This window comes from Oncorhynchus nerka, linkage group LG9b (genome assembly GCF_034236695.1).
Source record: "Oncorhynchus nerka isolate Pitt River linkage group LG9b, Oner_Uvic_2.0, whole genome shotgun sequence".
Lineage (NCBI taxonomy): Eukaryota > Metazoa > Chordata > Actinopteri > Salmoniformes > Salmonidae > Oncorhynchus > Oncorhynchus nerka.
This window is the reverse complement of record NC_088424.1, coordinates 3,215,886-3,237,313: the sequence shown is the minus strand read 5'-3', so window position 1 is coordinate 3,237,313 and position 21,428 is coordinate 3,215,886. Positions and strand designations below refer to the sequence as shown.

Here is a 21,428-nt window from a genome sequence, read left to right as displayed (position 1 = left end):
GATAATGAATCCTCGCCCATAACCAGTGTCAGATTCGGCGTACCTGAAGGGTCGGTTTAGGGAGCGTTATAGTTTTCATTGCACATGTTACCCCTAGGAGATTAGGTAATTTACAAAATCAAAATCAATTTTCATTGTTATGCTGATGATACTCAACTATTAAATATGAAACTTGCAGAACCTAAATTTCATACAAAACATAAATGATTATTATTTAACAACCCCATTGTTAAAATAAACGGCCCGCTCTTACACTTGACTCTGACCGCTCTCTCCTTCAACACCCACATGAAAAACATTTCCAGAGGAACCTACTTTAATTTCCCGATGCCGTACTGGCCACCCACACCAGCGGTGGGTTTGGCACCGAAACGAGAACGCATGAAACGAGAACGCATGAAACGAGAAAGCATGAAACGAGAACGCATGAAACGAGAACGCATGAAACGAGAACGCATGAAACGAGAACGCATGAAACGAGAACGCATAAGCTGAAAAGAACCCCATTACGTACTGTAAAATAGGGTGGCGGATCTTTGATGTTATGGAGCTGTTTTGTTTCCACTGGTCCCGGGGCCCTTTTTTTACCCAGTACAAGGACATTTTAGCCAAAAACCTGGTTTCCTCTGCTAGGAGGATGAACCTTGCTAGCACAACTAGGCTTGGGTCGCTATACCGTTTATACCGTATGCCGGGGTATATCGGAATACAGACAGTATGATTTTCAAAACAGGGGTGCGTGCTACGCCACTGCTTATGACTAACGATAAGTTAAGTATAACTATAGTATATCTAAGATGTGTCAAATGAATTGTGTCCACCTCAGGGCTCCAGCTATGCATTTGATTTGCTAACTTGCTAGCTAAGTGGCTAGATGTCAAGATCAAGCTTCTTGACTACAGCAGAGACATTCAATCCAATCATGTATCAAGGTTCCTGTTGCCTAAATTGTTTTGTCCCCCCCCCCCAAGAAATACATAATAACAATTATAATACTTCATTATTTTCTAAATAAATAGCGGCCCTAGTGTGTACTTCCGGTAATACCGTATACCCTGGTATAATACTGAAACGGTATGACGGTATGAAAATCTAGATACTGCCCAAACCCTAAGCACAATTACTAAGCACAACAATTCAACAACTTTGGGAGGGCAAGCATGCCAAATAAGTTAAAGAAATGCAATTGAAGCCAAAAAAGCACAGTCAAAGAGGAGAATAATTACTCTGTCAAGGAAACTTTTTTTTTTTGTTCTTAAGAATTAGAGGCATAATAAGACAACATAAACCTTGGTCAAAAGCAGTGCACTATATACAGTAGAGAATAGGGTGCCGTTTGGGACAGACTGTCTGTCTCACTGTCTGTAAGCTCTACAACAATCAGGGAAATTAATAATTAGGCCATGCGCTACACCACGAAGCACAATTAGGCCAGGCGCTACACCACGAGGCACAATTAGGCCAGGCGCTACACCACGAGGCACAATTAGGCCAGGCGCTACACCACGAGGCACAATTAGGCCAGGCGCTACACCACGAGGCACCATTAGGCCAGGCGCTACACCACGAGGCACAATTAGGCCAGGCGCTACACCACGAGGCACAATTAGGCCAGGCGCTACACCACGAGGCACAATTAGGCCAGGCGCTACACCACGAGGCACAATTAGCCCAGGCGCTACACCACGAGGCACAATTAGGCCAGGCGCTACACCACGAGGCACCATTAGGCAAGGCGCTATACCACGAGGCACAATTAGGCCAGGCGCTACACCACGAGGCACAATTAGGCCAGGCGCTACACCACGAGGCACAATTAGGCCAGGCGCTACACCACGAGGCACAATTAGGCCAGGCGCTACACCACGAGGCACAATTAGCCCAGGCGCTACACCACGAGGCACAATTAGGCCAGGCGCTACACCACGAGGCACCATTAGGCAAGGCGCTATACCACGAGGCACAATTAGGCCAGGCGCTACACCACGAGGCACAATTAGGCCAGGCGCTACACCACGAGGCACCATTAGGCAAGGCGCTACACCACGAGGCACAATTAGGCCAGGCGCTACACCACGAGGCACAATTAGGCCAGGCGCTACACCACGAGGCACCATTAGGCAAGGCGCTACACCACGAGGCACCATTAGGCAAGGCGCTACACCACGAGGCACCATTAGGCAAGGCGCTACACCACGAGGCGCCTGTATTTTGTTCCTTACCCAGAGAGAGGTGAGATACAGGGCGCATTACAAAAGGAAGAGACAGAAGACAGTTTCTTTGCCTCTCTCACATGTACCTCTTTTCTCCCTACAGCAAGGCTGACACAGAGCAGTCAGTACCTTGCTAGCTGCTTTGCCTTTGTCTTATGCAGGCCTGTCATCTGAAGGCCATGTACTGTCAAGGAAACTTTTTTGTTGTTGAAAGAATTAGAGGCATAATAAGACAAAATAAACCTCTGAGGTGTTTGAATCCTTTGACTGTAATGTGATTTGTGGATTCAAACAACGTATTTACAATGTGTGTGTGTGTGTGTGTGTGTCCTTACCACACTCCTTCTTGGGCTCATCGGAGCGGTCCTTGCAGTCCTTGACGTTGTCACACACCTTAGCGCTGTCGATACACTCTCCGTTCCTACACAGGAACTTCAGGGGCCCCTCACACTTAGTGGCTGTTGCATGAAGAGAGACGGGGAAATAGTTTTACTACAGACAGGTAGCCAGGAAGACATACACAGAGAAGCAGTCAGACAGGCACAGACAGACAGACAAAAGATCAGCCAGACATAAATCCAGCCAGTCAGGAAGTTGGCCAAGCAGCCAGCCAGCCAGATACATAAATAGACAGACAGAGGCAGCCAGCCAGCCAGTCAAACAACCAGACAGATAACCAGCCAAACAGATGGCCATCCAGACCGAAATCCAGCCAGCCAACCAGCCACACACACACAGCCAGCCAGCTATCCAGTCATCCACCCAGCCAGCTAGACATTCAGTCATCCATCCAGCCAGCCACAGGCAGACATGTGACCGATATCCTGCCCCGAGATGGAAGCCAGAGTAGAACGGCCAGAGTGGAGCCGAGTCCACCCCCCCAGTCGCCATTAATTCCCTAGCCCAGACATGAAACTGCCTTCCTACCGTTGACACAGCCTGACTCGTCACTCTGGTCAGGACAGTCATGGACCTTGTTACACTGCTTGGTGCCGTGGATACAGGAGCCATCCCCACACTGGAATTCATCTGGGCGGCACGTCAGCAGAGCTATAGCACACACACATCCACACACATGGACATACCCACACACAAAAGGACATACCCACACACGGACATACCCGTACACACACAGACAGACACACACACACACATACCCAAACACACGGACATACCCACTCACACACGGACATACCCACACACACACGGACATACCCACACACACACGGACATACCCACACACACACGGACATACCCACACACACACGGACATACCCACACACACACGGACATACCCACACACACACGGACATACCCACACACACACGGACATACCCACACACACACGGACATACCCACACACACATGCACATACCCACATGCATTCATGCGCACAGATACACACACGGACCCACACACACAGGATGGAGAGAGAGTTGGATGAAAATGAGCATTGAAACTAGGCTACAGGTAAAGAGGAGGAGATCTACAAACAACATACAGTTTTCTCCTATATTCATGTATATTCATTATGAAAATGTATGCACTCACTACTACTGTAAGTCGCCCTGGATAAGAGCGTCTGCTAAACGACGTAAATGTACATTTAGCAGCGGTGGGATCTGATTAAGGCCCACTAATCTAGTGCTGCGCCACCATAAAAACACACTCTCATACACAGGCCAGACTGCGGCTGGGGAATGCCTCTCCACATTATTTAATCATACTGTAGATACTGTACCAATAGTAGAATCCGATAGCTCAGAGTGGCTTTGCAACACAACAACAGAGTTGTGGGTGGCTGTTTTTCTCCTATCATTGTTTAATCTTCATTTGTCTTTCCTTAAAAAGGTTGGTTGAACAGGACCTAGATGTAACACCCTGCATGGAAAAGAATCGAGCTAGGGGAAACACTGCATTGTGGGTTGGATTCCTGTATATGGGCAACACACAGAGAATACAGTTTACACATACAGTACACTGTCCTACTACAAGTAACTCAATGGATATGTGTGCTACATCGTAATATAACAACAGTGTAGCTTGAACTCGTTCTGACATGACTTACTTTTGGAATATGTGCGTATTTGGTATTGGATAGCTAGATATTGCTGCACTGTTGGAGCGTGAAACATAACCATTTCGCTGCACCTGCGACAACATCTGCAAAACTGTGTACGCCACCGCTAAACTTGCTGTGGCCAAAAGGGACACACAGAGACAAAGCGATGTCATTCGCCCTAGCTCTGGCTTTCTTGTCAAAACTGAAGATCTCATTATTATTCAAAAGCCTGGGCCACATAACAGTGAATAATATATATATGTGTGTGAGTTACCAGTCACTTTGAATAATGCGACAAGCCAGTGATTGTGCGGTGGGCCAAAAGCGCCACAGAGACACAGCGAGCGATATGATCGTTCTCCTCAGCCCTGGCTTTCTTGTCAAACCCGAGACCTCGATATTATTCAAGGGCTTTTAAACGCTCAAGGACATTCATGGGTTGCCTAGCAACTAGGGCTGGTCATAGCTGCGTGAAGTAAGGGTCCTGAGGGTACTGCAGCACCCCCAGAAAAAGCTGGGTTAAATATAAATATGATTTGTTTTTTTAAGTCCTGAATTAGCGGAACGATATACAGTAGTTGTCTGTAGCGCAGGCAAAATACACTTTCTGCCACTAGATGTGAAATGATACGATGACTTTGAGGTTAAAGTGCAGACTGTCAGCTTTAATTTGAGGGTATTTTTGAGGTATATTTTCATCCATATCGGGTGAACCGTTTAGAAATTACAGCACTTTTTCTGCATAGTCCTCCTCATTTTAAGGAACCAAAAGTATTGGGACAAATTTACTTGTATGTATATGTGTAAAGTAGTCAAAAATGTATTCCTAGCACACAAGGATTACATCAAGATTGTGACTCTACAAACTTTTTGGATGCATTTGTTGTTTGGTTTGGTTGTGTTTTCATATTACATGGTGCCCAATAGAAATGAATGGTAAATAATGTATTGTGTCATTTTAGAGTCACTTTTATTGTAAATAAGAATAGAATATGTTTCTAAACACTTCTACGTTCATTTGGATGCTACCAGGATTACGGATCATCCTGAACTAATTGTTAATAATGATGAGGGAGAAAGTTACAGGTGCACAAAAATCATACCCCCTTAAAATTGCGAACCGCCCCTGTTATCTGGTATTGCCCCCTTCTAGCTTGTTTCTGGTCACAGTGGCTTAAAAATCACAATAGTCACTTAAAACAAACCCTACAAAGAGCACCGCTGGACGATTTGCAAAGCCATAGTCAATAAATGAATGTAATAATAATCGTAGCAAAAATATTTGTCTTAATTTACAATCTGTGAATACCATTAGAAATCAGAATTGATGCAAGACATCCCAGCACAGTTGAAAAATCTAAAGCAAATGGTAATAAAGAGGGGTGTCTGCGGACATAGGTGGGATTGGCTGAGATTAGCTGAGGGCTGGGATTAAAACGTCATGATCTGTAATAGTTAAGACCGAAAACACCATTTATACCATGTAAAGTGCCTTCGTAAAGTATTCAGACCCCTTGACTTTTTCCACATATTGTTAGGTTACTGCCTTATTCTAAAATGTACTACATAGTTTTTCCCCCTCATCCATTGACATAATGACAAAGCAGAAACTGATTTTTAGAAATTTTTGCTAATTTATGATTTTTAAATCTATTTTTATAATATCACATTTACGTAAGTATTCAGACCCTTTACTCAGTGCTTTTTTGAAGCACCTTTGGCAGCGATTACAGCCTTGAGTCTTCTTGGCGCGACAAGCTTGGCACACCTGTATTTGGGGAGTTTCTCCCATTCTTCTCTGTAGATCCTCTCCAGCTTTGTCAAGTTAGATGGTGAGTGTTGCTACACAGCCATTTTCAGGTCTCTCTAGAGAAGTTCGATCGGGTTCAAGTCTGGCTCTGGCTGGGTCACTCAAGGACATTCAGAGACTTGTCCCAAAGCCAGTCCTGCGTTGTCTTGGCTGTGTGCTTAGGGTCGTTGTCCTGTTGGAAGGTAAACCTTCGCCCCAGTCTAAGGTCCTGAGCACACTAGAGCAGGTTTTCATCAAGGATCTCTCTGTACTTTGCTCCGTTCATCTTTGCCTCAACCCTGACTAGTCTCCCAGTCCTTGCCGCTGAAAAACATCCCCACAGCATGATGTTGCCACCACCATGCTTCCCCGCTGGGATGGTGCCAAGTTTCCTCCAGAAATAACGCTTGGCATTCAGGCCAAAGAGTTCAATCTTGGTTTCATCAGACCAGAGAATCTGGTTTCTCATGGTCTGAGAGTCTTTAGGTACATTTTGGCAAACTCAAAGCAGGCTGTTATGTGCCTTTTACTGAGGAGGGGCTACCGTCTGGCCACTCTACCGTAAAGGCCTGATTGAGTGCTGTAGAGATGGTTGTCCTTCTGGAAGGTTCTCCCATCTCCACAGAGGAACTCTAGAGCTCTGTCAGAGTGAGCATTTGTTTCTTGGGCCACCTCACTGACCAAGGCACTTCTCCCCTGATTGCTCAGTTTGGCCGGGCGGCCAGCTCTAGGAATAGTCTTGGTGGTTCCAAAATGATTCCATTTAAGAATGATGGAGGCCACTGTGTTCTTGGGGACCTTTAATGCTGCAGAATTGTTTTGTACCCTTCCCCAGATCTGTGCCTCGACACAATCCTGTCTCGGAGCTCTACTGACAATTCCTTCAACCTCATTGCTTGGGTTTTGCTCTGACATGCACTGTCAATTGTGGGACCTTATATAGACAGATGTGTGCCTTTCCAAATCATGTCCAATTAATTGAATTAACCACAGGTGGACTCCAATCAAGTTGTAGAAACATCTGAAGGATGATCAATGGAAACAGAATGCACCTGAGCTCAATTTCGAGTCACATAGCAAATGGTCTGAACACTTACTTAAATACGGTATTTATGTTTTTAATTTTTTATAAATTACAAAATGTATAAAAACCTGTTTTCACTTTGCCATTATGGGGTACTGTGTGTAGATCTCGGATGATTTTTTTGTATTTAATAAATTTTTGAACAAGGCTGTAACGTAACAAAATATGGAAAATATCAAGGGGTCTGAATACTTTCCAAAGGCACTGTACCTTTTAATGTATATCAAACTATATTTCTGTCATGTAATACTGTGTATGAAAGTATCATGTATGTAAAATGTATGAATAATGTATAAAAAAACACAAATAAATAAAATAATGTTACTTTTGTCCTCTGAAAAGTGTGGATGGGCCAATAATAATAATAATTAATACATAAATAAAAATGTAAACACGTGACTGCCTGCTTGACAATGTCTTAGCCAGTTGCGCCACCGAAAAGGTACCAATTCGATAGCGGAGAGGAAACAGTTTAAACTGGGGAGTGAGGTTACGGTACCATTTCGTTCTGTTACACATGTCTGTATATGACTTTTGCTCGGAATTTGAGTGTTTTTGCATGCATGTATGTGTATGTACAGGCGTGTTCACACTCTACTTAGCTTGAGGAGCAGCACAAAACTGAGCCGTTGCTATGGTTACGCAAACAGGCAGAGCAGGGGCAGTGAGGAGCGGGAGACAGACAGAGACAAGCAGCTAACTAATGGAGGAAGTTACTGCAGTGAGGAGCGGGAGACAGACAGAGACAAGCAGCTAACTAATGGAGGAAGTTACTGCAGCGAGGAGCGGGAGACAGACAAGCAGCTAACTAATGGAGGAAGTTACTGCAGCGAGGAGCGGGAGACAGACAGAGACAAGCAGCTAACTAATGGAGGAAGTTACTGCAGCGAGGAGCGGGAGACAGACAAGCAGCTAACTAATGGAGGAAGTTACTGCAGCGAGGAGCGGGAGACAGACAAGCAGCTAACTAATGGAGGAAGTTACTGCAGCGAAGAGCGGGAGACAGACAAGCAGCTAACTAATGGAGGAAGTTACTGCAGCGAGGAGCGGGAGACAGACAAGCAGCTAACTAATGGAGGAAGTTACTGCAGCGAGGAGCGGTAGACAGACAGAGACAAGCAGCTAACTAATGGAGGAAGTTACTGCAGTGAGGAGCGGGAGACAGACAGAGACAAGCAGCTAACTAATGGAGGAAGTTACTGCAGCGAGGAGCGGTAGACAGACAGAGACAAGCAGCTAACTAATGGAGGAAGTTACTGCAGCGAGGAGCGGTAGACAGACAGAGACAAGCAGCTAACTAATGGAGGAAGTTACTGCAGCGAGGAGCAGGAGACAGACAGAGACAAGCAGCTAACTAATGGAGGAAGTTACTGCAGCGAGGAGCGGGAGACAGACAAGCAGCTAACTAATGGAGGAAGTTACTGCAGTGAGGAGCGGGAGACAGACAAGCAGCTAACTAATGGAGGAAGTTACTGCAGCGAGGAGCGGGAGACAGACAAGCAGCTAACTAATGGAGGAAGTTACTGCAGCGAGGAGCAGGAGACAGACAGAGACAAGCAGCTAACTAATGGAGGAAGTTACTGCAGCGAGGAGCGGGGAGACAGACAGAGACAAGCAGCTAACTAATGGAGACAGACAGACAGACAAGCAGCTAACTAATGGAGGAAGTTACTGCAGCGAGGAGCGGTAGACAGACAGAGACAAGCAGCTAACTAATGGAGGAAGTTACTGCAGCGAGGAGCGGGAGACAGACAAGCAGCTAACTAATGGAGGAAGTTACTGCAGCGAAGAGCAGGAGACAGACAAGCAGCTAACTAATGGAGGAAGTTACTGCAGCGAGGAGCGGGAGACAGACAAGCAGCTAACTAATGGAGGAAGTTACTGCAGCGAGGAGGAGACAGGAGACAAGCAGCTAACTAATGACAGACAGAGACAAGCAGCTAACTAATGGAGGAAGTTACTGCAGCGAGGAGCAGGAGACAGACAGAGACAAGCAGCTAACTAATGGAGGAAGTTACTGGCGAGGAGCGGAGACAGACAAGCAGCTAACTAATGGAGGGAGTTACTGCAGCGAGGAGCGGTAGACAGACAGAGACAAGCAGCTAACTAATGGAGGAAGTTACTGCAGCGAGGAGCGGGAGACAGACAGAGACAAGCAGCTAACTAATGGAGGAAGTTACTGCAGCGAGGAGCAGGAGACAGACAGAGACAAGCAGCTAACTAATGGAGGAAGTTACTGCAGCGAGGAGCGGGAGACAGACAAGCAGCTAACTAATGGAGGAAGTTACTGCAGCGAGGAGCGGTAGACAGACAGAGACAAGCAGCTAACTAATGGAGGAAGTTACTGCAGCGAGGAGCGGTAGACAGACAGAGACAAGCAGCTAACTAATGGAGGAAGTTACTGCAGCGAGGAGCAGGAGACAGACAGAGACAAGCAGCTAACTAATGGAGGAAGTTACTGCAGTGAGGAGCGGGAGACAGACAAGCAGCTAACTAATGGAGGAAGTTACTGCAGCGAGGAGCAGGAGACAGACAGAGACAAGCAGCTAACTAATGGAGGAAGTTACTGCAGTGAGGAGCGGGAGACAGACAAGCAGCTAACTAATGGAGGAAGTTACTGCAGCGAGGAGCAGGAGACAGACAGAGACAAGCAGCTAACTAATGGAGGAAGTTACTGCAGCGAGGAGCGGGAGACAGACAGAGACAAGCAGCTAACTAATGGAGGAAGTTACTGCAGCGAGGAGCGGGAGACAGACAGAGACAAGCAGCTAACTAATGGAGGAAGTTACTGCAGCGAGGAGCGGGAGACAGATAGAGACAAGCAGCTAACTAATGGAGGAAGTTACTGCAGCGAGGAGCAGGAGACAGACAGAGACAAGCAGCTAACTAATGGAGGAAGTTACTGCAGCGAGGAGCGGGAGACAGACAGAGACAAGCAGCTAACTAATGGAGGAAGTTACTGCAGCGAGGAGCGGGAGACAGACAGAGACAAGCAGCTAACTAATGGAGGAAGTTACTGCAGCGAGGAGCGGTAGACAGACAGAGACAAGCAGCTAACTAATGGAGGAAGTTACTGCAGCGAGGAGCGGGAGACAGACAAGCAGCTAACTAATGGAGGAAGTTACTGCAGCGAGGAGCAGGAGACAGACAAGCAGCTAACTAATGGAGGAAGTTACTGCAGAGGAGCAAGACAAGCAGCTAACTAATGGAGGAAGTTACAATGACAAGACAAGAGCTAACTAATGGAGGAAGTGCAGCGAGGAGCAGGAGACAGACAAGCAGCTAACTAATGGAGGAAGTTACTGCAGCGAGGAGCGGGAGACAGACAAGCAGCTAACTAATGGAGGAAGTTACTGCAGAGGAGCAGGAGACAGACAAGACAAGCAGCTAACTAATGGAGGAAGTTACTGCAGCGAGGAGCAGGAGACAGACAAGCAGCTAACTATTGGAGGAAGTTACTGCAGCGAGGAGCGGGAGACAGACAGAGACAAGCAGCTAACTAATGGAGGAAGTTACTGCAGCGAGGAGCGGGAGACAGACAAGCAGCTAACTAATGGAGGAAGTTACTGCAGGAGCGAGACAGACAAGCAGCTAACTAATGGAGGAAGTTACAGACAGACAAGCAGCTAACTAATGGAGGAAGTTACTGCAGCGAGGAGCGGTAGACAGACAAGCAGCTAACTAATGGAGGAAGTTACTGCAGCGAGGAGCGGTAGACAGACAGAGACAAGCAGCTAACTAATGGAGGAAGTTACTGCAGCGAGGAGCGGTAGACAGACAGAGACAAGCAGCTAACTAATGGAGGAAGTTATTGCAGCGAGGAGCAGGAGACAGACAGAGACAAGCAGCTAACTAATGGAGGAAGTTACTGCAGCGAGGAGCGGTAGACAGACAGAGACAAGCAGCTAACTAATGGAGGAAGTTACTGCAGCGAGGAGCAGGAGACAGACAGAGACAAGCAGCTAACTAATGGAGGAAGTTACTGCAGCGAGGAGCGGAGACAGACAAGCAGCTAACTAATGGAGGAAGTTACTGCAGCGAGGAGCAGGAGACAGACAGAGACAAGCAGCTAACTAATGGAGGAAGTTACTGCAGCGAGGAGCGGGAGACAGACAGAGACAAGCAGCTAACTAATGGAGGAAGTTACTGCAGCGAGGAGCAAGGCTAGACAGACAGAGACAAGCAGCTAACTAATGGAGGAAGTTACTGCAGCGAGGAGCAGGAGACAGACAGAGACAAGCAGCTAACTAATGGAGGAAGTTACTGCAGCGAGGAGCGGGAGACAGACAAGACAAGCAGCTAACTAATGGAGGAAGTTACTGCAGCGAGGAGCGGAGACAGACAGAGACAAGCAGCTAACTAATGGAGGAAGTTACTGCAGCGAGGAGCGGGAGACAGAGACAAGCAGCTAACTAATGGAGGAAGTTACTGCAGCGAGGAGCGGTAGACAGACAGAGACAAGCAGCTAACTAATGGAGGAAGTTACTGCAGCGAGGAGCGGTAGACAGACAGAGACAAGCAGCTAACTAATGGAGGAAGTTACTGCAGCGAGGAGCGGGACAGACAGACAAGCAGCTAACTAATGGAGGAAGTTACTGCAGCGAGGAGCAGGAGACAGACAACAAGCAGCTAACTAATGGAGGAAGTTACTGCAGCGAGGAGCGGAGACAGACAGAGACAAGCAGCTAACTAATGGAGGAAGTTACTGCAGCGAGGAGCAGGAGACAGACAAGCAGCTAACTAATGGAGGAAGTTACTGCAGCGAGGAGCGGTAGACAGACAGAGACAAGCAGCTAACTAATGGAGGAAGTTACTGCAGCGAGGAGCGGTAGACAGACAGAGACAAGCAGCTAACTAATGGAGGAAGTTACTGCAGCGAGGAGCAGGAGACAGACAGAGACAAGCAGCTAACTAATGGAGGAAGTTACTGCAGCGAGGAGCAGGAGACAGACAAGCAGCTAACTAATGGAGGAAGTTACTGCAGCGAGGAGCGGAGACAGACAGAGACAAGCAGCTAACTAATGGAGGAAGTTACTGCAGCGAGGAGACAGACAGAGACAAGCAGCTAACAATGGAGGAAGTTACTGCAGCGAGGAAGACAGACAAACTAATGGAGGAAGTTACTGCAGCGAGGAGCGGTAGACAGACAGAGACAAGCAGCTAACTAATGGAGGAAGTTACTGCAGCGAGGAGCGGTAGACAGACAGAGACAAGCAGCTAACTAATGGAGGAAGTTACTGCAGCGAGGAGCGGTAGACAGACAGAGACAAGCAGCTAACTAATGGAGGAAGTTACTGCAGCGAGGAGCGGTAGACAGACAGAGACAAGCAGCTAACTAATGGAGGAAGTTACTGCAGCGAGACAGACAAGCAGCTAACTAATGGAGACAGACAGGACAAGACAAGCTAACTAATGGAGGAAGTTACTGCAGCGAGGAGCGGGAGACAGACAAGCAGCTAACTAATGGAGGAAGTTACTGCAGCGAGGAGACAGAGACAAGGCTAGACAGACAGAGACAAGCAGCTAACTAATGGAGGAAGTTACTGCAGCGAGGAGCAGGAGACAGACAGAGACAAGCAGCTAACTAATGGAGGAAGTTACTGCAGCGAGGAGACAGACAAGCAGCTAACTAATGGAGCTGCAGAGACAGACAGACAAGCAGCTAACTAATGGAGGAAGTTACTGCAGCGAGGAGCAGGAGACAGACAGAGACAAGCAGCTAACTAATGGAGGAAGTTACTGCAGCGAGAGGGGAGACAGACAGAGAGAGCTAACTAATGAGGAAGTTACTGCAGAGACAAGCAGCTAACTAATGGAGGAAGTTACTGCAGCGAGGAGCGGAGACAGACAAGCAAGCAGCTAACTAATGGAGGAAGTTACTGCAGCGAGGAGCAGGAGACAGACAGAGACAAGCAGCTAACTAATGGAGGAAGTTACTGCAGCGAGGAGCGGTAGACAGACAGAGACAAGCAGCTAACTAATGGAGGAAGTTACTGCAGCGAGGAGCAGGAGACAGACAGAGACAAGCAGCTAACTAATGGAGGAAGTTACTGCAGCGAGGAGCGGTAGACAGACAGAGACAAGCAGCTAACTAATGGAGGAAGTTACTGCAGCGAGGAGCAGGAGACAGACAGAGACAAGCAGCTAACTAATGGAGGAAGTTACTGCAGCGAGGAGCGGGAGACAGACAAGCAGCTAACTAATGGAGGAAGTTACTGCAGCGAGGAGCGGAGACAAGCAGACAGACAGAGACAAGCAGCTAACTAATGGAGGAAGTTACTGCAGCGAGGAGCAGAGACAGACAAGCAGCTAACTAATGGAGGAAGTTACTGCAGCGAGGAGCGGAGAGAGCTAACTAATGGAGGAAGTTACTGCAGCGAGGAGCAGAGACAGACAAGCAGCTAACTAATGGAGGAAGTTACTGCAGCGAGGAGCGGGGAGACAGACAAGCAGCTAACTAATGGAGGAAGTTACTGCAGCGAGGAGCGGGAGACAGACAAGCAGCTAACTAATGGAGGAAGTTACTGCAGCGAGGAGCGGACAGACAGAGACAAGCAGCTAACTAATGGAGGAAGTTACTGCAGCGAGGAGCAGACAGACAGAGACAAGCTAACTAATGGAGGAAGTTACTGCAGCGAGGAGCGGTAGACAGACAGAGACAAGCAGCTAACTAATGGAGGAAGTTACTGCAGCGAGGAGCAGGAGACAGACAGAGACAAGCAGCTAACTAATGGAGGAAGTTACTGCAGCGGAGGAGCGAGGAGACAGACAGAGACAAGCAGCTAACTAATGGAGGAAGTTACTGCAGCGAGGAGCAGGAGACAGACAGAGACAAGCAGCTAACTAATGGAGGAAGTTACTGCAGCGAGGAGCAGGAGACAGACAAGCAGCTAACTAATGGAGGAAGTTACTGCAGCGAGGAGCGGGAGACAGACAAGCAGCTAACTAATGGAGGAAGTTACTGCAGCAGGAGAGACAACAAGCAGCTAACTAATGGAGGAAGTTACTGCAGCGAGGGAGCGGGAGACAGACAAGCAGCTAACTAATGGAGGAAGTTACTGCAGCGAGGAGCGGAGACAGACAAGCAGCTAACTAATGGAGGAAGTTACTGCAGCGAGGAGCGGGAGACAGAGACAAGCAGCTAACTAATGGAGGAAGTTACTGCAGCGGGCAGCTAGACAGACAGAGACAAGCAGCTAACTAATGGAGGAAGTTACTGCAGCGAGGAGCGGGAAACAGACAAGCAGCTAACTAATGGAGGAAGTTACTGCAGCGAGGAGCGGTAGACAGACAGAGACAAGCAGCTAACTAATGGAGGAAGTTACTGCAGCGAGGAGCGGGAGACAGACAAGCAGCTAACTAATGGAGGAAGTTACTGCAGCGAGGAGCGGTAGACAAACAGAGACAAGCAGCTAACTAATGGAGGAAGTTACTGCAGCGAGGAGCAGGAGACAGACAGAGACAAGCAGCTAACTAATGGAGGAAGTTACTGCAGCGAGGAGCGGGAGACAGACAAGCAGCTAACTAATGGAGGAAGTTACTGCAGCGAGGAGCGGTAGACAGACAGAGACAAGCAGCTAACTAATGGAGGAAGTTACTGCAGCGAGGAGCGGGAGACAGACAGAGACAAGCAGCTAACTAATGGAGGAAGTTACTGCAGCGAGGAGCGGGAGACAGACAAGCAGCTAACTAATGGAGGAAGTTACTGCAGCGAGGAGCGGGAGACAGACAAGCAGCTAACTAATGGAGGAAGTTACTGCAGCGAGGAGCAGGAGACAGACAGGCAGCTAACTAATGGAGGAAGTTACTGCAGCGAGGAGCGGTAGACAGACAGAGACAAGCAGCTAACTAATGGAGGAAGTTACTGCAGCGAGGAGCGGTAGACAGACAAGCAGCTAACTAATGGGGGAAGTTACTGCAGTGAGGAGCGGTAGACAGACAGAGACAAGCAGCTAACTAATGGAGGAAGTCACTGCAGCGAGGAGCAGGAGACAGACAGAGACAAGCAGCTAACTAATGGAGGAAGTTACTGCAGCGAGGAGAGACAGACAGAGACAAGCAGCTAACTAATGGAGGAAGTTACTGCAGCGAGGAGCAGGAGACAGACAGAGACAAGCAGCTAACTAATGGGGAAGTTACTGCAGCGAGGAGCGGGACAGACAGACAAGCAGCTAACTAATGGAGGAAGTTACTGCAGCGAGGAGCGGGAGACAGACAGAGACAAGCAGCTAACTAATGGAGGAAGTTACTGCAGCGAGGAGCGGGAGACAGACAGAGACAAGCAGCTAACTAATGGAGGAAGTTACTGCAGTGAGGAGCGGGAGACAGACAAGCAGCTAACTAATGGAGGAAGTTACTGCAGCGAGGAGCGGTAGACAGACAGAGACAAGCAGCTAACTAATGGAGGAAGTTACTGCAGCGAGGAGCGGTAGACAGACAGAGACAAGCAGCTAACTAATGGAGGAAGTTACTGCAGCGAGGAGCAGGAGACAGACAGAGACAAGCAGCTAACTAATGGAGGAAGTTACTGCAGCGAGGAGCGGTAGACAGACAGAGACAAGCAGCTAACTAATGGAGGAAGTTACTGCAGCGAGGAGCAGGAGACAGACAGAGACAAGCAGCTAACTAATGGAGGAAGTTACTGCAGCGAGGAGCGGGAGACAGACAAGCAGCTAACTAATGGAGGAAGTTACTGCAGCGAGGAGCGGTAGACAGACAGAGACAAGCAGCTAACTAATGGAGGAAGTTACTGCAGCGAGGAGCAGGAGACAGACAGAGACAAGCAGCTAACTAATGGAGGAAGTTACTGCAGCGAGGAGCAGGAGACAGACAAGCAGCTAACTAATGGAGGAAGTTACTGCAGCGAGGAGCGGGAGACAGACAAGCAGCTAACTAATGGAGGAAGTTACTGCAGCGAGGAGCGGGAGACAGACAAGCAGCTAACTAATGGAGGAAGTTACTGCAGCGAGGAGCGGTAGACAGACAAGCAGCTAACTAATGGAGGAAGTTACTGCAGCGAGGAGAGACAGACAAGCAGCTAACTAATGGAGGAAGTTACTGCAGCGAGGAGCACAGACAGAGACAAGCAGCTAACTAATGGAGGAAGTTACTGCAGCGAGGAGCAGGAGACAGACAGAGACAAGCAGCTAACTAATGGAGGAAGTTACTGCAGCGAGGAGACAGAGACAAGCAGCTAACTAATGGAGGAAGACAGAGCAGAGACAAGCAGCTAACTAATGGAGGAAGTTACTGCAGCGAGGAGCAGGAGACAGACAGAGACAAGCAGCTAACTAATGGAGGAAGTTACTGCAGCGAGGAGCGGGAAACAGACAAGCAGCTAACTAATGGAGGAAGTTACTGCAGCGAGGAGCGGTAGACAGACAGAGACAAGCAGCTAACTAATGGAGGAAGTTACTGCAGCGAGGAGCGGGAGACAGACAAGCAGCTAACTAATGGAGGAAGTTACTGCAGCGAGGAGCAGGAGACAGACAAGCAGCTAACTAATGGAGGAAGACTGCAGCGACAGACAGACAAGCAGCTAACTAATGGAGGAAGTTACTGCAGCGAGGAGCGGGAGACAGACAAGCAGCTAACTAATGGAGGAAGTTACTGCAGCGAGGAGCGGAGACAGACAAGCAGCTAACTAATGGAGGAAGTTACTGCAGCGAGGAGCGGTAGACAGACAGACAAGCAGCTAACTAATGGAGGAAGTTACTGCAGCGAGGAGCTGACAGAGACAAGCAGCTAACTAATGGAGGAAGTTACTGCAGCGAGGAGCAGGAGACAGACAGAGACAAGCAGCTAACTAATGGAGGAAGTTACTGCAGCGAGGAGCGGAGACAGACAGAGACAAGCAGCTAACTAATGGAGGAAGTTACTGCAGCGAGGAGCGGTAGACAGACAGAGACAAGCAGCTAACTAATGGAGGAAGTTACTGCAGCGAGGAGCGGAGACAGACAAGCAGCTAACTAATGGAGGAAGTTACTGCAGCGAGGAGCGGTAGACAACAGAGACAAGCAGCTAACTAATGGAGGAAGTTACTGCAGCGAGGAGCAGGAGACAGACAGAGACAAGCAGCTAACTAATGGAGGAAGTTACTGCAGCGAGGAGCGGAGACAGACAAGCAGCTAACTAATGGAGGAAGTTACTGCAGCGAGAGCGGTAGACAGACAGAGACAAGCAGCTAACTAATGGAGGAAGTTACTGCAGCGAGGAGCGGGAGACAGACAGAGACAAGCAGCTAACTAATGGAGGAAGTTACTGCAGCGAGGAGCGGGAGACAGACAAGCAGCTAACTAATGGAGGAAGTTACTGCAGCGAGGAGCGGGAGACAGACAAGCAGCTAACTAATGGAGGAAGTTACTGCAGCGAGGAGCAGGAGACAGACAGGCAGCTAACTAATGGAGGAAGTTACTGCAGCGAGGAGCGGTAGACAGACAGAGACAAGCAGCTAACTAATGGAGGAAGTTACTGCAGCGAGGAGCGGTAGACAGACAAGCAGCTAACTAATGGGGGAAGTTACTGCAGTGAGGAGCGGTAGACAGACAGAGACAAGCAGCTAACTAATGGAGGAAGTCACTGCAGCGAGGAGCAGGAGACAGACAGAGACAAGCAGCTAACTAATGGAGGAAGTTACTGCAGCGAGGAGCGGGAGACAGACAGAGACAAGCAGCTAACTAATGGAGGAAGTTACTGCAGCGAGGAGCAGGAGACAGACAGAGACAAGCAGCTAACTAATGGGGGAAGTTAATGCAGTGAGGAGCGGGAGACAGACAAGCAGCTAACTAATGGAGGAAGTTACTGCAGTGAGGAGTGGGAGACAGACAGAGACAAGCAGCTAACTAATGGGGGAAGTTACTGCGGCGAGGAGCGGGAGACAGACAGAGACAAGCAGCTAACTAATGGAGGAAGTTACTGCAGTGAGGAGCGGGAGACAGACAAGCAGCTAACTAATGGAGGAAGTTACTGCAGCGAGGAGCGGTAGACAGACAGAGACAAGCAGCTAACTAATGGAGGAAGTTACTGTAGCGAGGAGCGGTAGACAGACAGAGACAAGCAGCTAACTAATGGAGGAAGTTACTGCAGTGAGGAGCGGGAGACAGACAGAGACAAGCAGCTAACTAATGGAGGAAGTTACTGCAGCGAGGAGCGGTAGACAGACAAGCAGCTAACTAATGGGGGAAGTTACTGCAGTGAGGAGCTGGAGACAGACAAGCAGCTAACTAATGGAGGAAGTTACTGCAGCGAGGAGCAGGAGACAGACAAGCAGCTAACTAATGGAGGAAGTTACTGCAGCGAGGAGCGGTAGACAGACAGAGACAAGCAGCTAACTAATGGAGGAAGTTACTGCAGCGAGGAGCAGGAGACAGACAAGCAGCTAACTAATGGAGGAAGTTACTGCAGCGAGGAGCGGTAGACAGACAGAGACAAGCAGCTAACTAATGGAGGAAGTTACTGCAGCGAGGAGCGGTAGACAGACAGAGACAAGCAGCTAACTAATGGAGGAAGTTACTGCAGCGAGGAGCGGTAGACAGACAGAGACAAGCAGCTAACTAATGGAGGAAGTTACTGCAGTGAGGAGCAGGAGACAGACAAGCAGCAAACTAATGGAGGAAGTTACTGCAGCGAGGAGCGGGAGACAGACAGAGACAAGCAGCTAACTAATGGAGGAAGTTACTGCAGTGAGGAGCAGGAGACAGACAAGCAGCTAACTAATGGAGGAAGTTACTGCAGCGAGGAGCGGTAGACAGACAGAGACAAGCAGCTAACTAATGGAGGAAGTTACTGCAGCGAGGAGCAGGAGACAGACAAGCAGCTAACTAATGGAGGAAGTTACTGCAGCGAGGAGCGGTAGACAGACAGAGACAAGCAGCTAACTAATGGAGGAAGTTACTGCAGCGAGGAGCGGTAGACAGACAGAGACAAGCAGCTAACTAATGGAGGAAGTTACTGCAGCGAGGAGCGGTAGACAGACAGAGACAAGCAGCTAACTAATGGAGGAAGTTACTGCAGCGAGGAGCAGGAGACAGACAGAGACAAGCAGCTAACTAATGGAGGAAGTTACTGCAGCGAGGAGCGGTAGACAGACAGAGACAAGCAGCTAACTAATGGAGGAAGTTACTGCAGCGAGGAGCAGGAGACAGACAGAGACAAGCAGCTAACTAATGGAGGAAGTTACTGCAGCGAGGAGCGGAGACAGACAAGCAGCTAACTAATGGAGGAAGTTACTGCAGCGACAACAAGCAGCTAACTAATGGAGGAAGTTACTGCAGCGAGGAGCGGGAGACAGACAAGCAGCTAACTAATGGAGGAAGTTACTGCAGCGAGGAGCGGGAGACAGACAAGCAGCTAACTAATGGGGGAAGTTACTGCAGTGAGGAGCGGGAGACAGACAAGCAGCTAACTAATGGAGGAAGTTACTGCAGCGAGGAGCGGTAGACAGACAGAGACAAGCAGCTAACTAATGGAGGAAGTTACTGCAGCGAGGAGCGGGAGACAGACAGAGACAAGCAGCTAACTAATGGAGGAAGTTACTGCAGTGAGGACAGGGCTTGAACGTCGGCCGTGGGTGTGTGTAGGACTTGGGCTTAAATGTAATGCCCATGCAGGACTCTACATAGATAGAATGTCACATTGGTTGCGTGTTGTGTTTGTCTGTTAGCCCATGGTTTAGAAATGCTCGCGTGAATATGGGATATGTCTGAGGCTGGAGCTTAGGAGAGCCTGAGGCTAAGAATAATGCAGTGTAATAAGGCTTAATATGTATCTAAGAGAGAAGAAAATAACATTTCCATTGACTTACGACAATCCGCCTCGTCCGATTTATCCTTGCAGTCCGGATCCCCGTCACATTTCCACGCCAGCCTCACACACTCCCCGTTGGCGCACCGAAACTCCTCCATCGTACAGTTAATCCTGCGTCGCGATTGCGACCCTTCACTCCCACAACGCTCCGGCCACTCGTCAGAGCCGTCTGGGCAGTCTGGGTCGCCGTCACAGCTCCACATGACAGGCACGCACTCTGAGGTGTTGCAGCGGAACTCGTGCGGACCACAGGTGGTCGTTGGCGAGTGGCGGGAGGAGCATTTTAGTTCGTCAGAGCCGTCGTCGCAGTCGTCATCGCCGTCGCACACGTAGATAGGTGCCAGGCACTTGCGGTTGGCGCACTGGAATTCGCTTTTCGGGCAGGACTTGGCGTCTAGATGAGAAGAGGGGAGGGAGATAGGGAGAGAGAGGTCAGCTAGAGTGAGAAAATCAACTGCTGATCGTGATATAAGGCACACAACAAGACAGAAATACCTAGCGCACATACCTCCGCTCCATGGTAGACCTCTATCTCTCTATTCTCTCGCTCTCTCACAGTCAAGAGTCAGAGAATTACAGACATCCCATCACTCCTACAGTCTCTGGTTGTGTCCCAAATGACACCCTATTCCCTATGTAGTGCCCTACTTTTAACCAGAGCCCTAGGGGCCGTTGTCAAAAGTAGTGCAGTACATAATAGGGTGTCACTTGGGACACACTTCTTTATCTCAGAAAACTCACTGAGAGCGGAGCTTTGATATTCATATAGGCTACAGGGAGTTTCTCCCTGCTGCTGCTGTCGGCCTGGGTTTATTCTTAAAGGGGATTTAGGTCTGGGCTATGTTCATTAGGGCCCATTTTAGGGCCCAATATTTGATTTGAAAATTAGCCTTTTTTTTATTGAACAAGGTCAGAAAATACCTCCCTGTTTCACTTCGGTTTGGATAATTGTTTCCCGTTTCATCCCTAATGAACACGACTCTGGGCTGCTGTCTTAAGCATTCTGTTCTGTGTGACAAATGACAGGGGGGGGGAATACAGCATGCAAATAAAATGTCATTCGTCAAATGGAGACATTTAATTTAGGATTTTAGTGACTCATTTCCACCCGCAGAGTTTAAACAGTGTGTGAGTGTGTTTGTGTGTATGTGCGTGTGCCCGCCCACTGGTACATCCGTACGTATGTTGACTCAACGTTGTTTCCACATTATTTCAATGGTGCACTGTATCAATGTCAATAACATTGATAACATTGAGCATTTTTTAAATCTTGCTTTTAACCAAGCATTTAAAGGCATGGCTTCAACGTTGAGTTAATCCCACATCGAATTAATGTTCATTCACAACTGTATCTCAACCATTAACACAAGAACTGCTAAAAAGCAGTCAGTTTCACTACTCATCAACGTCATTTTTTTATTACTCTGGCATTTTAAAGACATGCCCCCTTCCGTCCTTGGCTTTTCCTAAATAAGT

At 48.4% G+C, this 21,428-nt stretch overlaps 1 protein-coding gene across 1 annotated transcript in view; it reads right to left on the bottom strand.

The window, feature by feature from the left end:
- The window catches only part of LOC115114112 (low-density lipoprotein receptor-related protein 8-like), a 206,475-nt gene that overhangs the window by 40,305 nt on the left and 144,742 nt on the right, over positions 1-21,428 (bottom strand). Inside the window, exons 6-8 of the mRNA XM_065013892.1 lie at positions 19,951-20,346; positions 3,141-3,263; positions 2,549-2,671 (exon numbers count right to left, since the gene is read on the bottom strand). Of these exons, the coding sequence (XP_064869964.1) occupies positions 2,549-2,671; positions 3,141-3,263; positions 19,951-20,346 (642 nt within the window). The remainder of the gene's footprint in view (positions 1-2,548; positions 2,672-3,140; positions 3,264-19,950; positions 20,347-21,428) is intronic.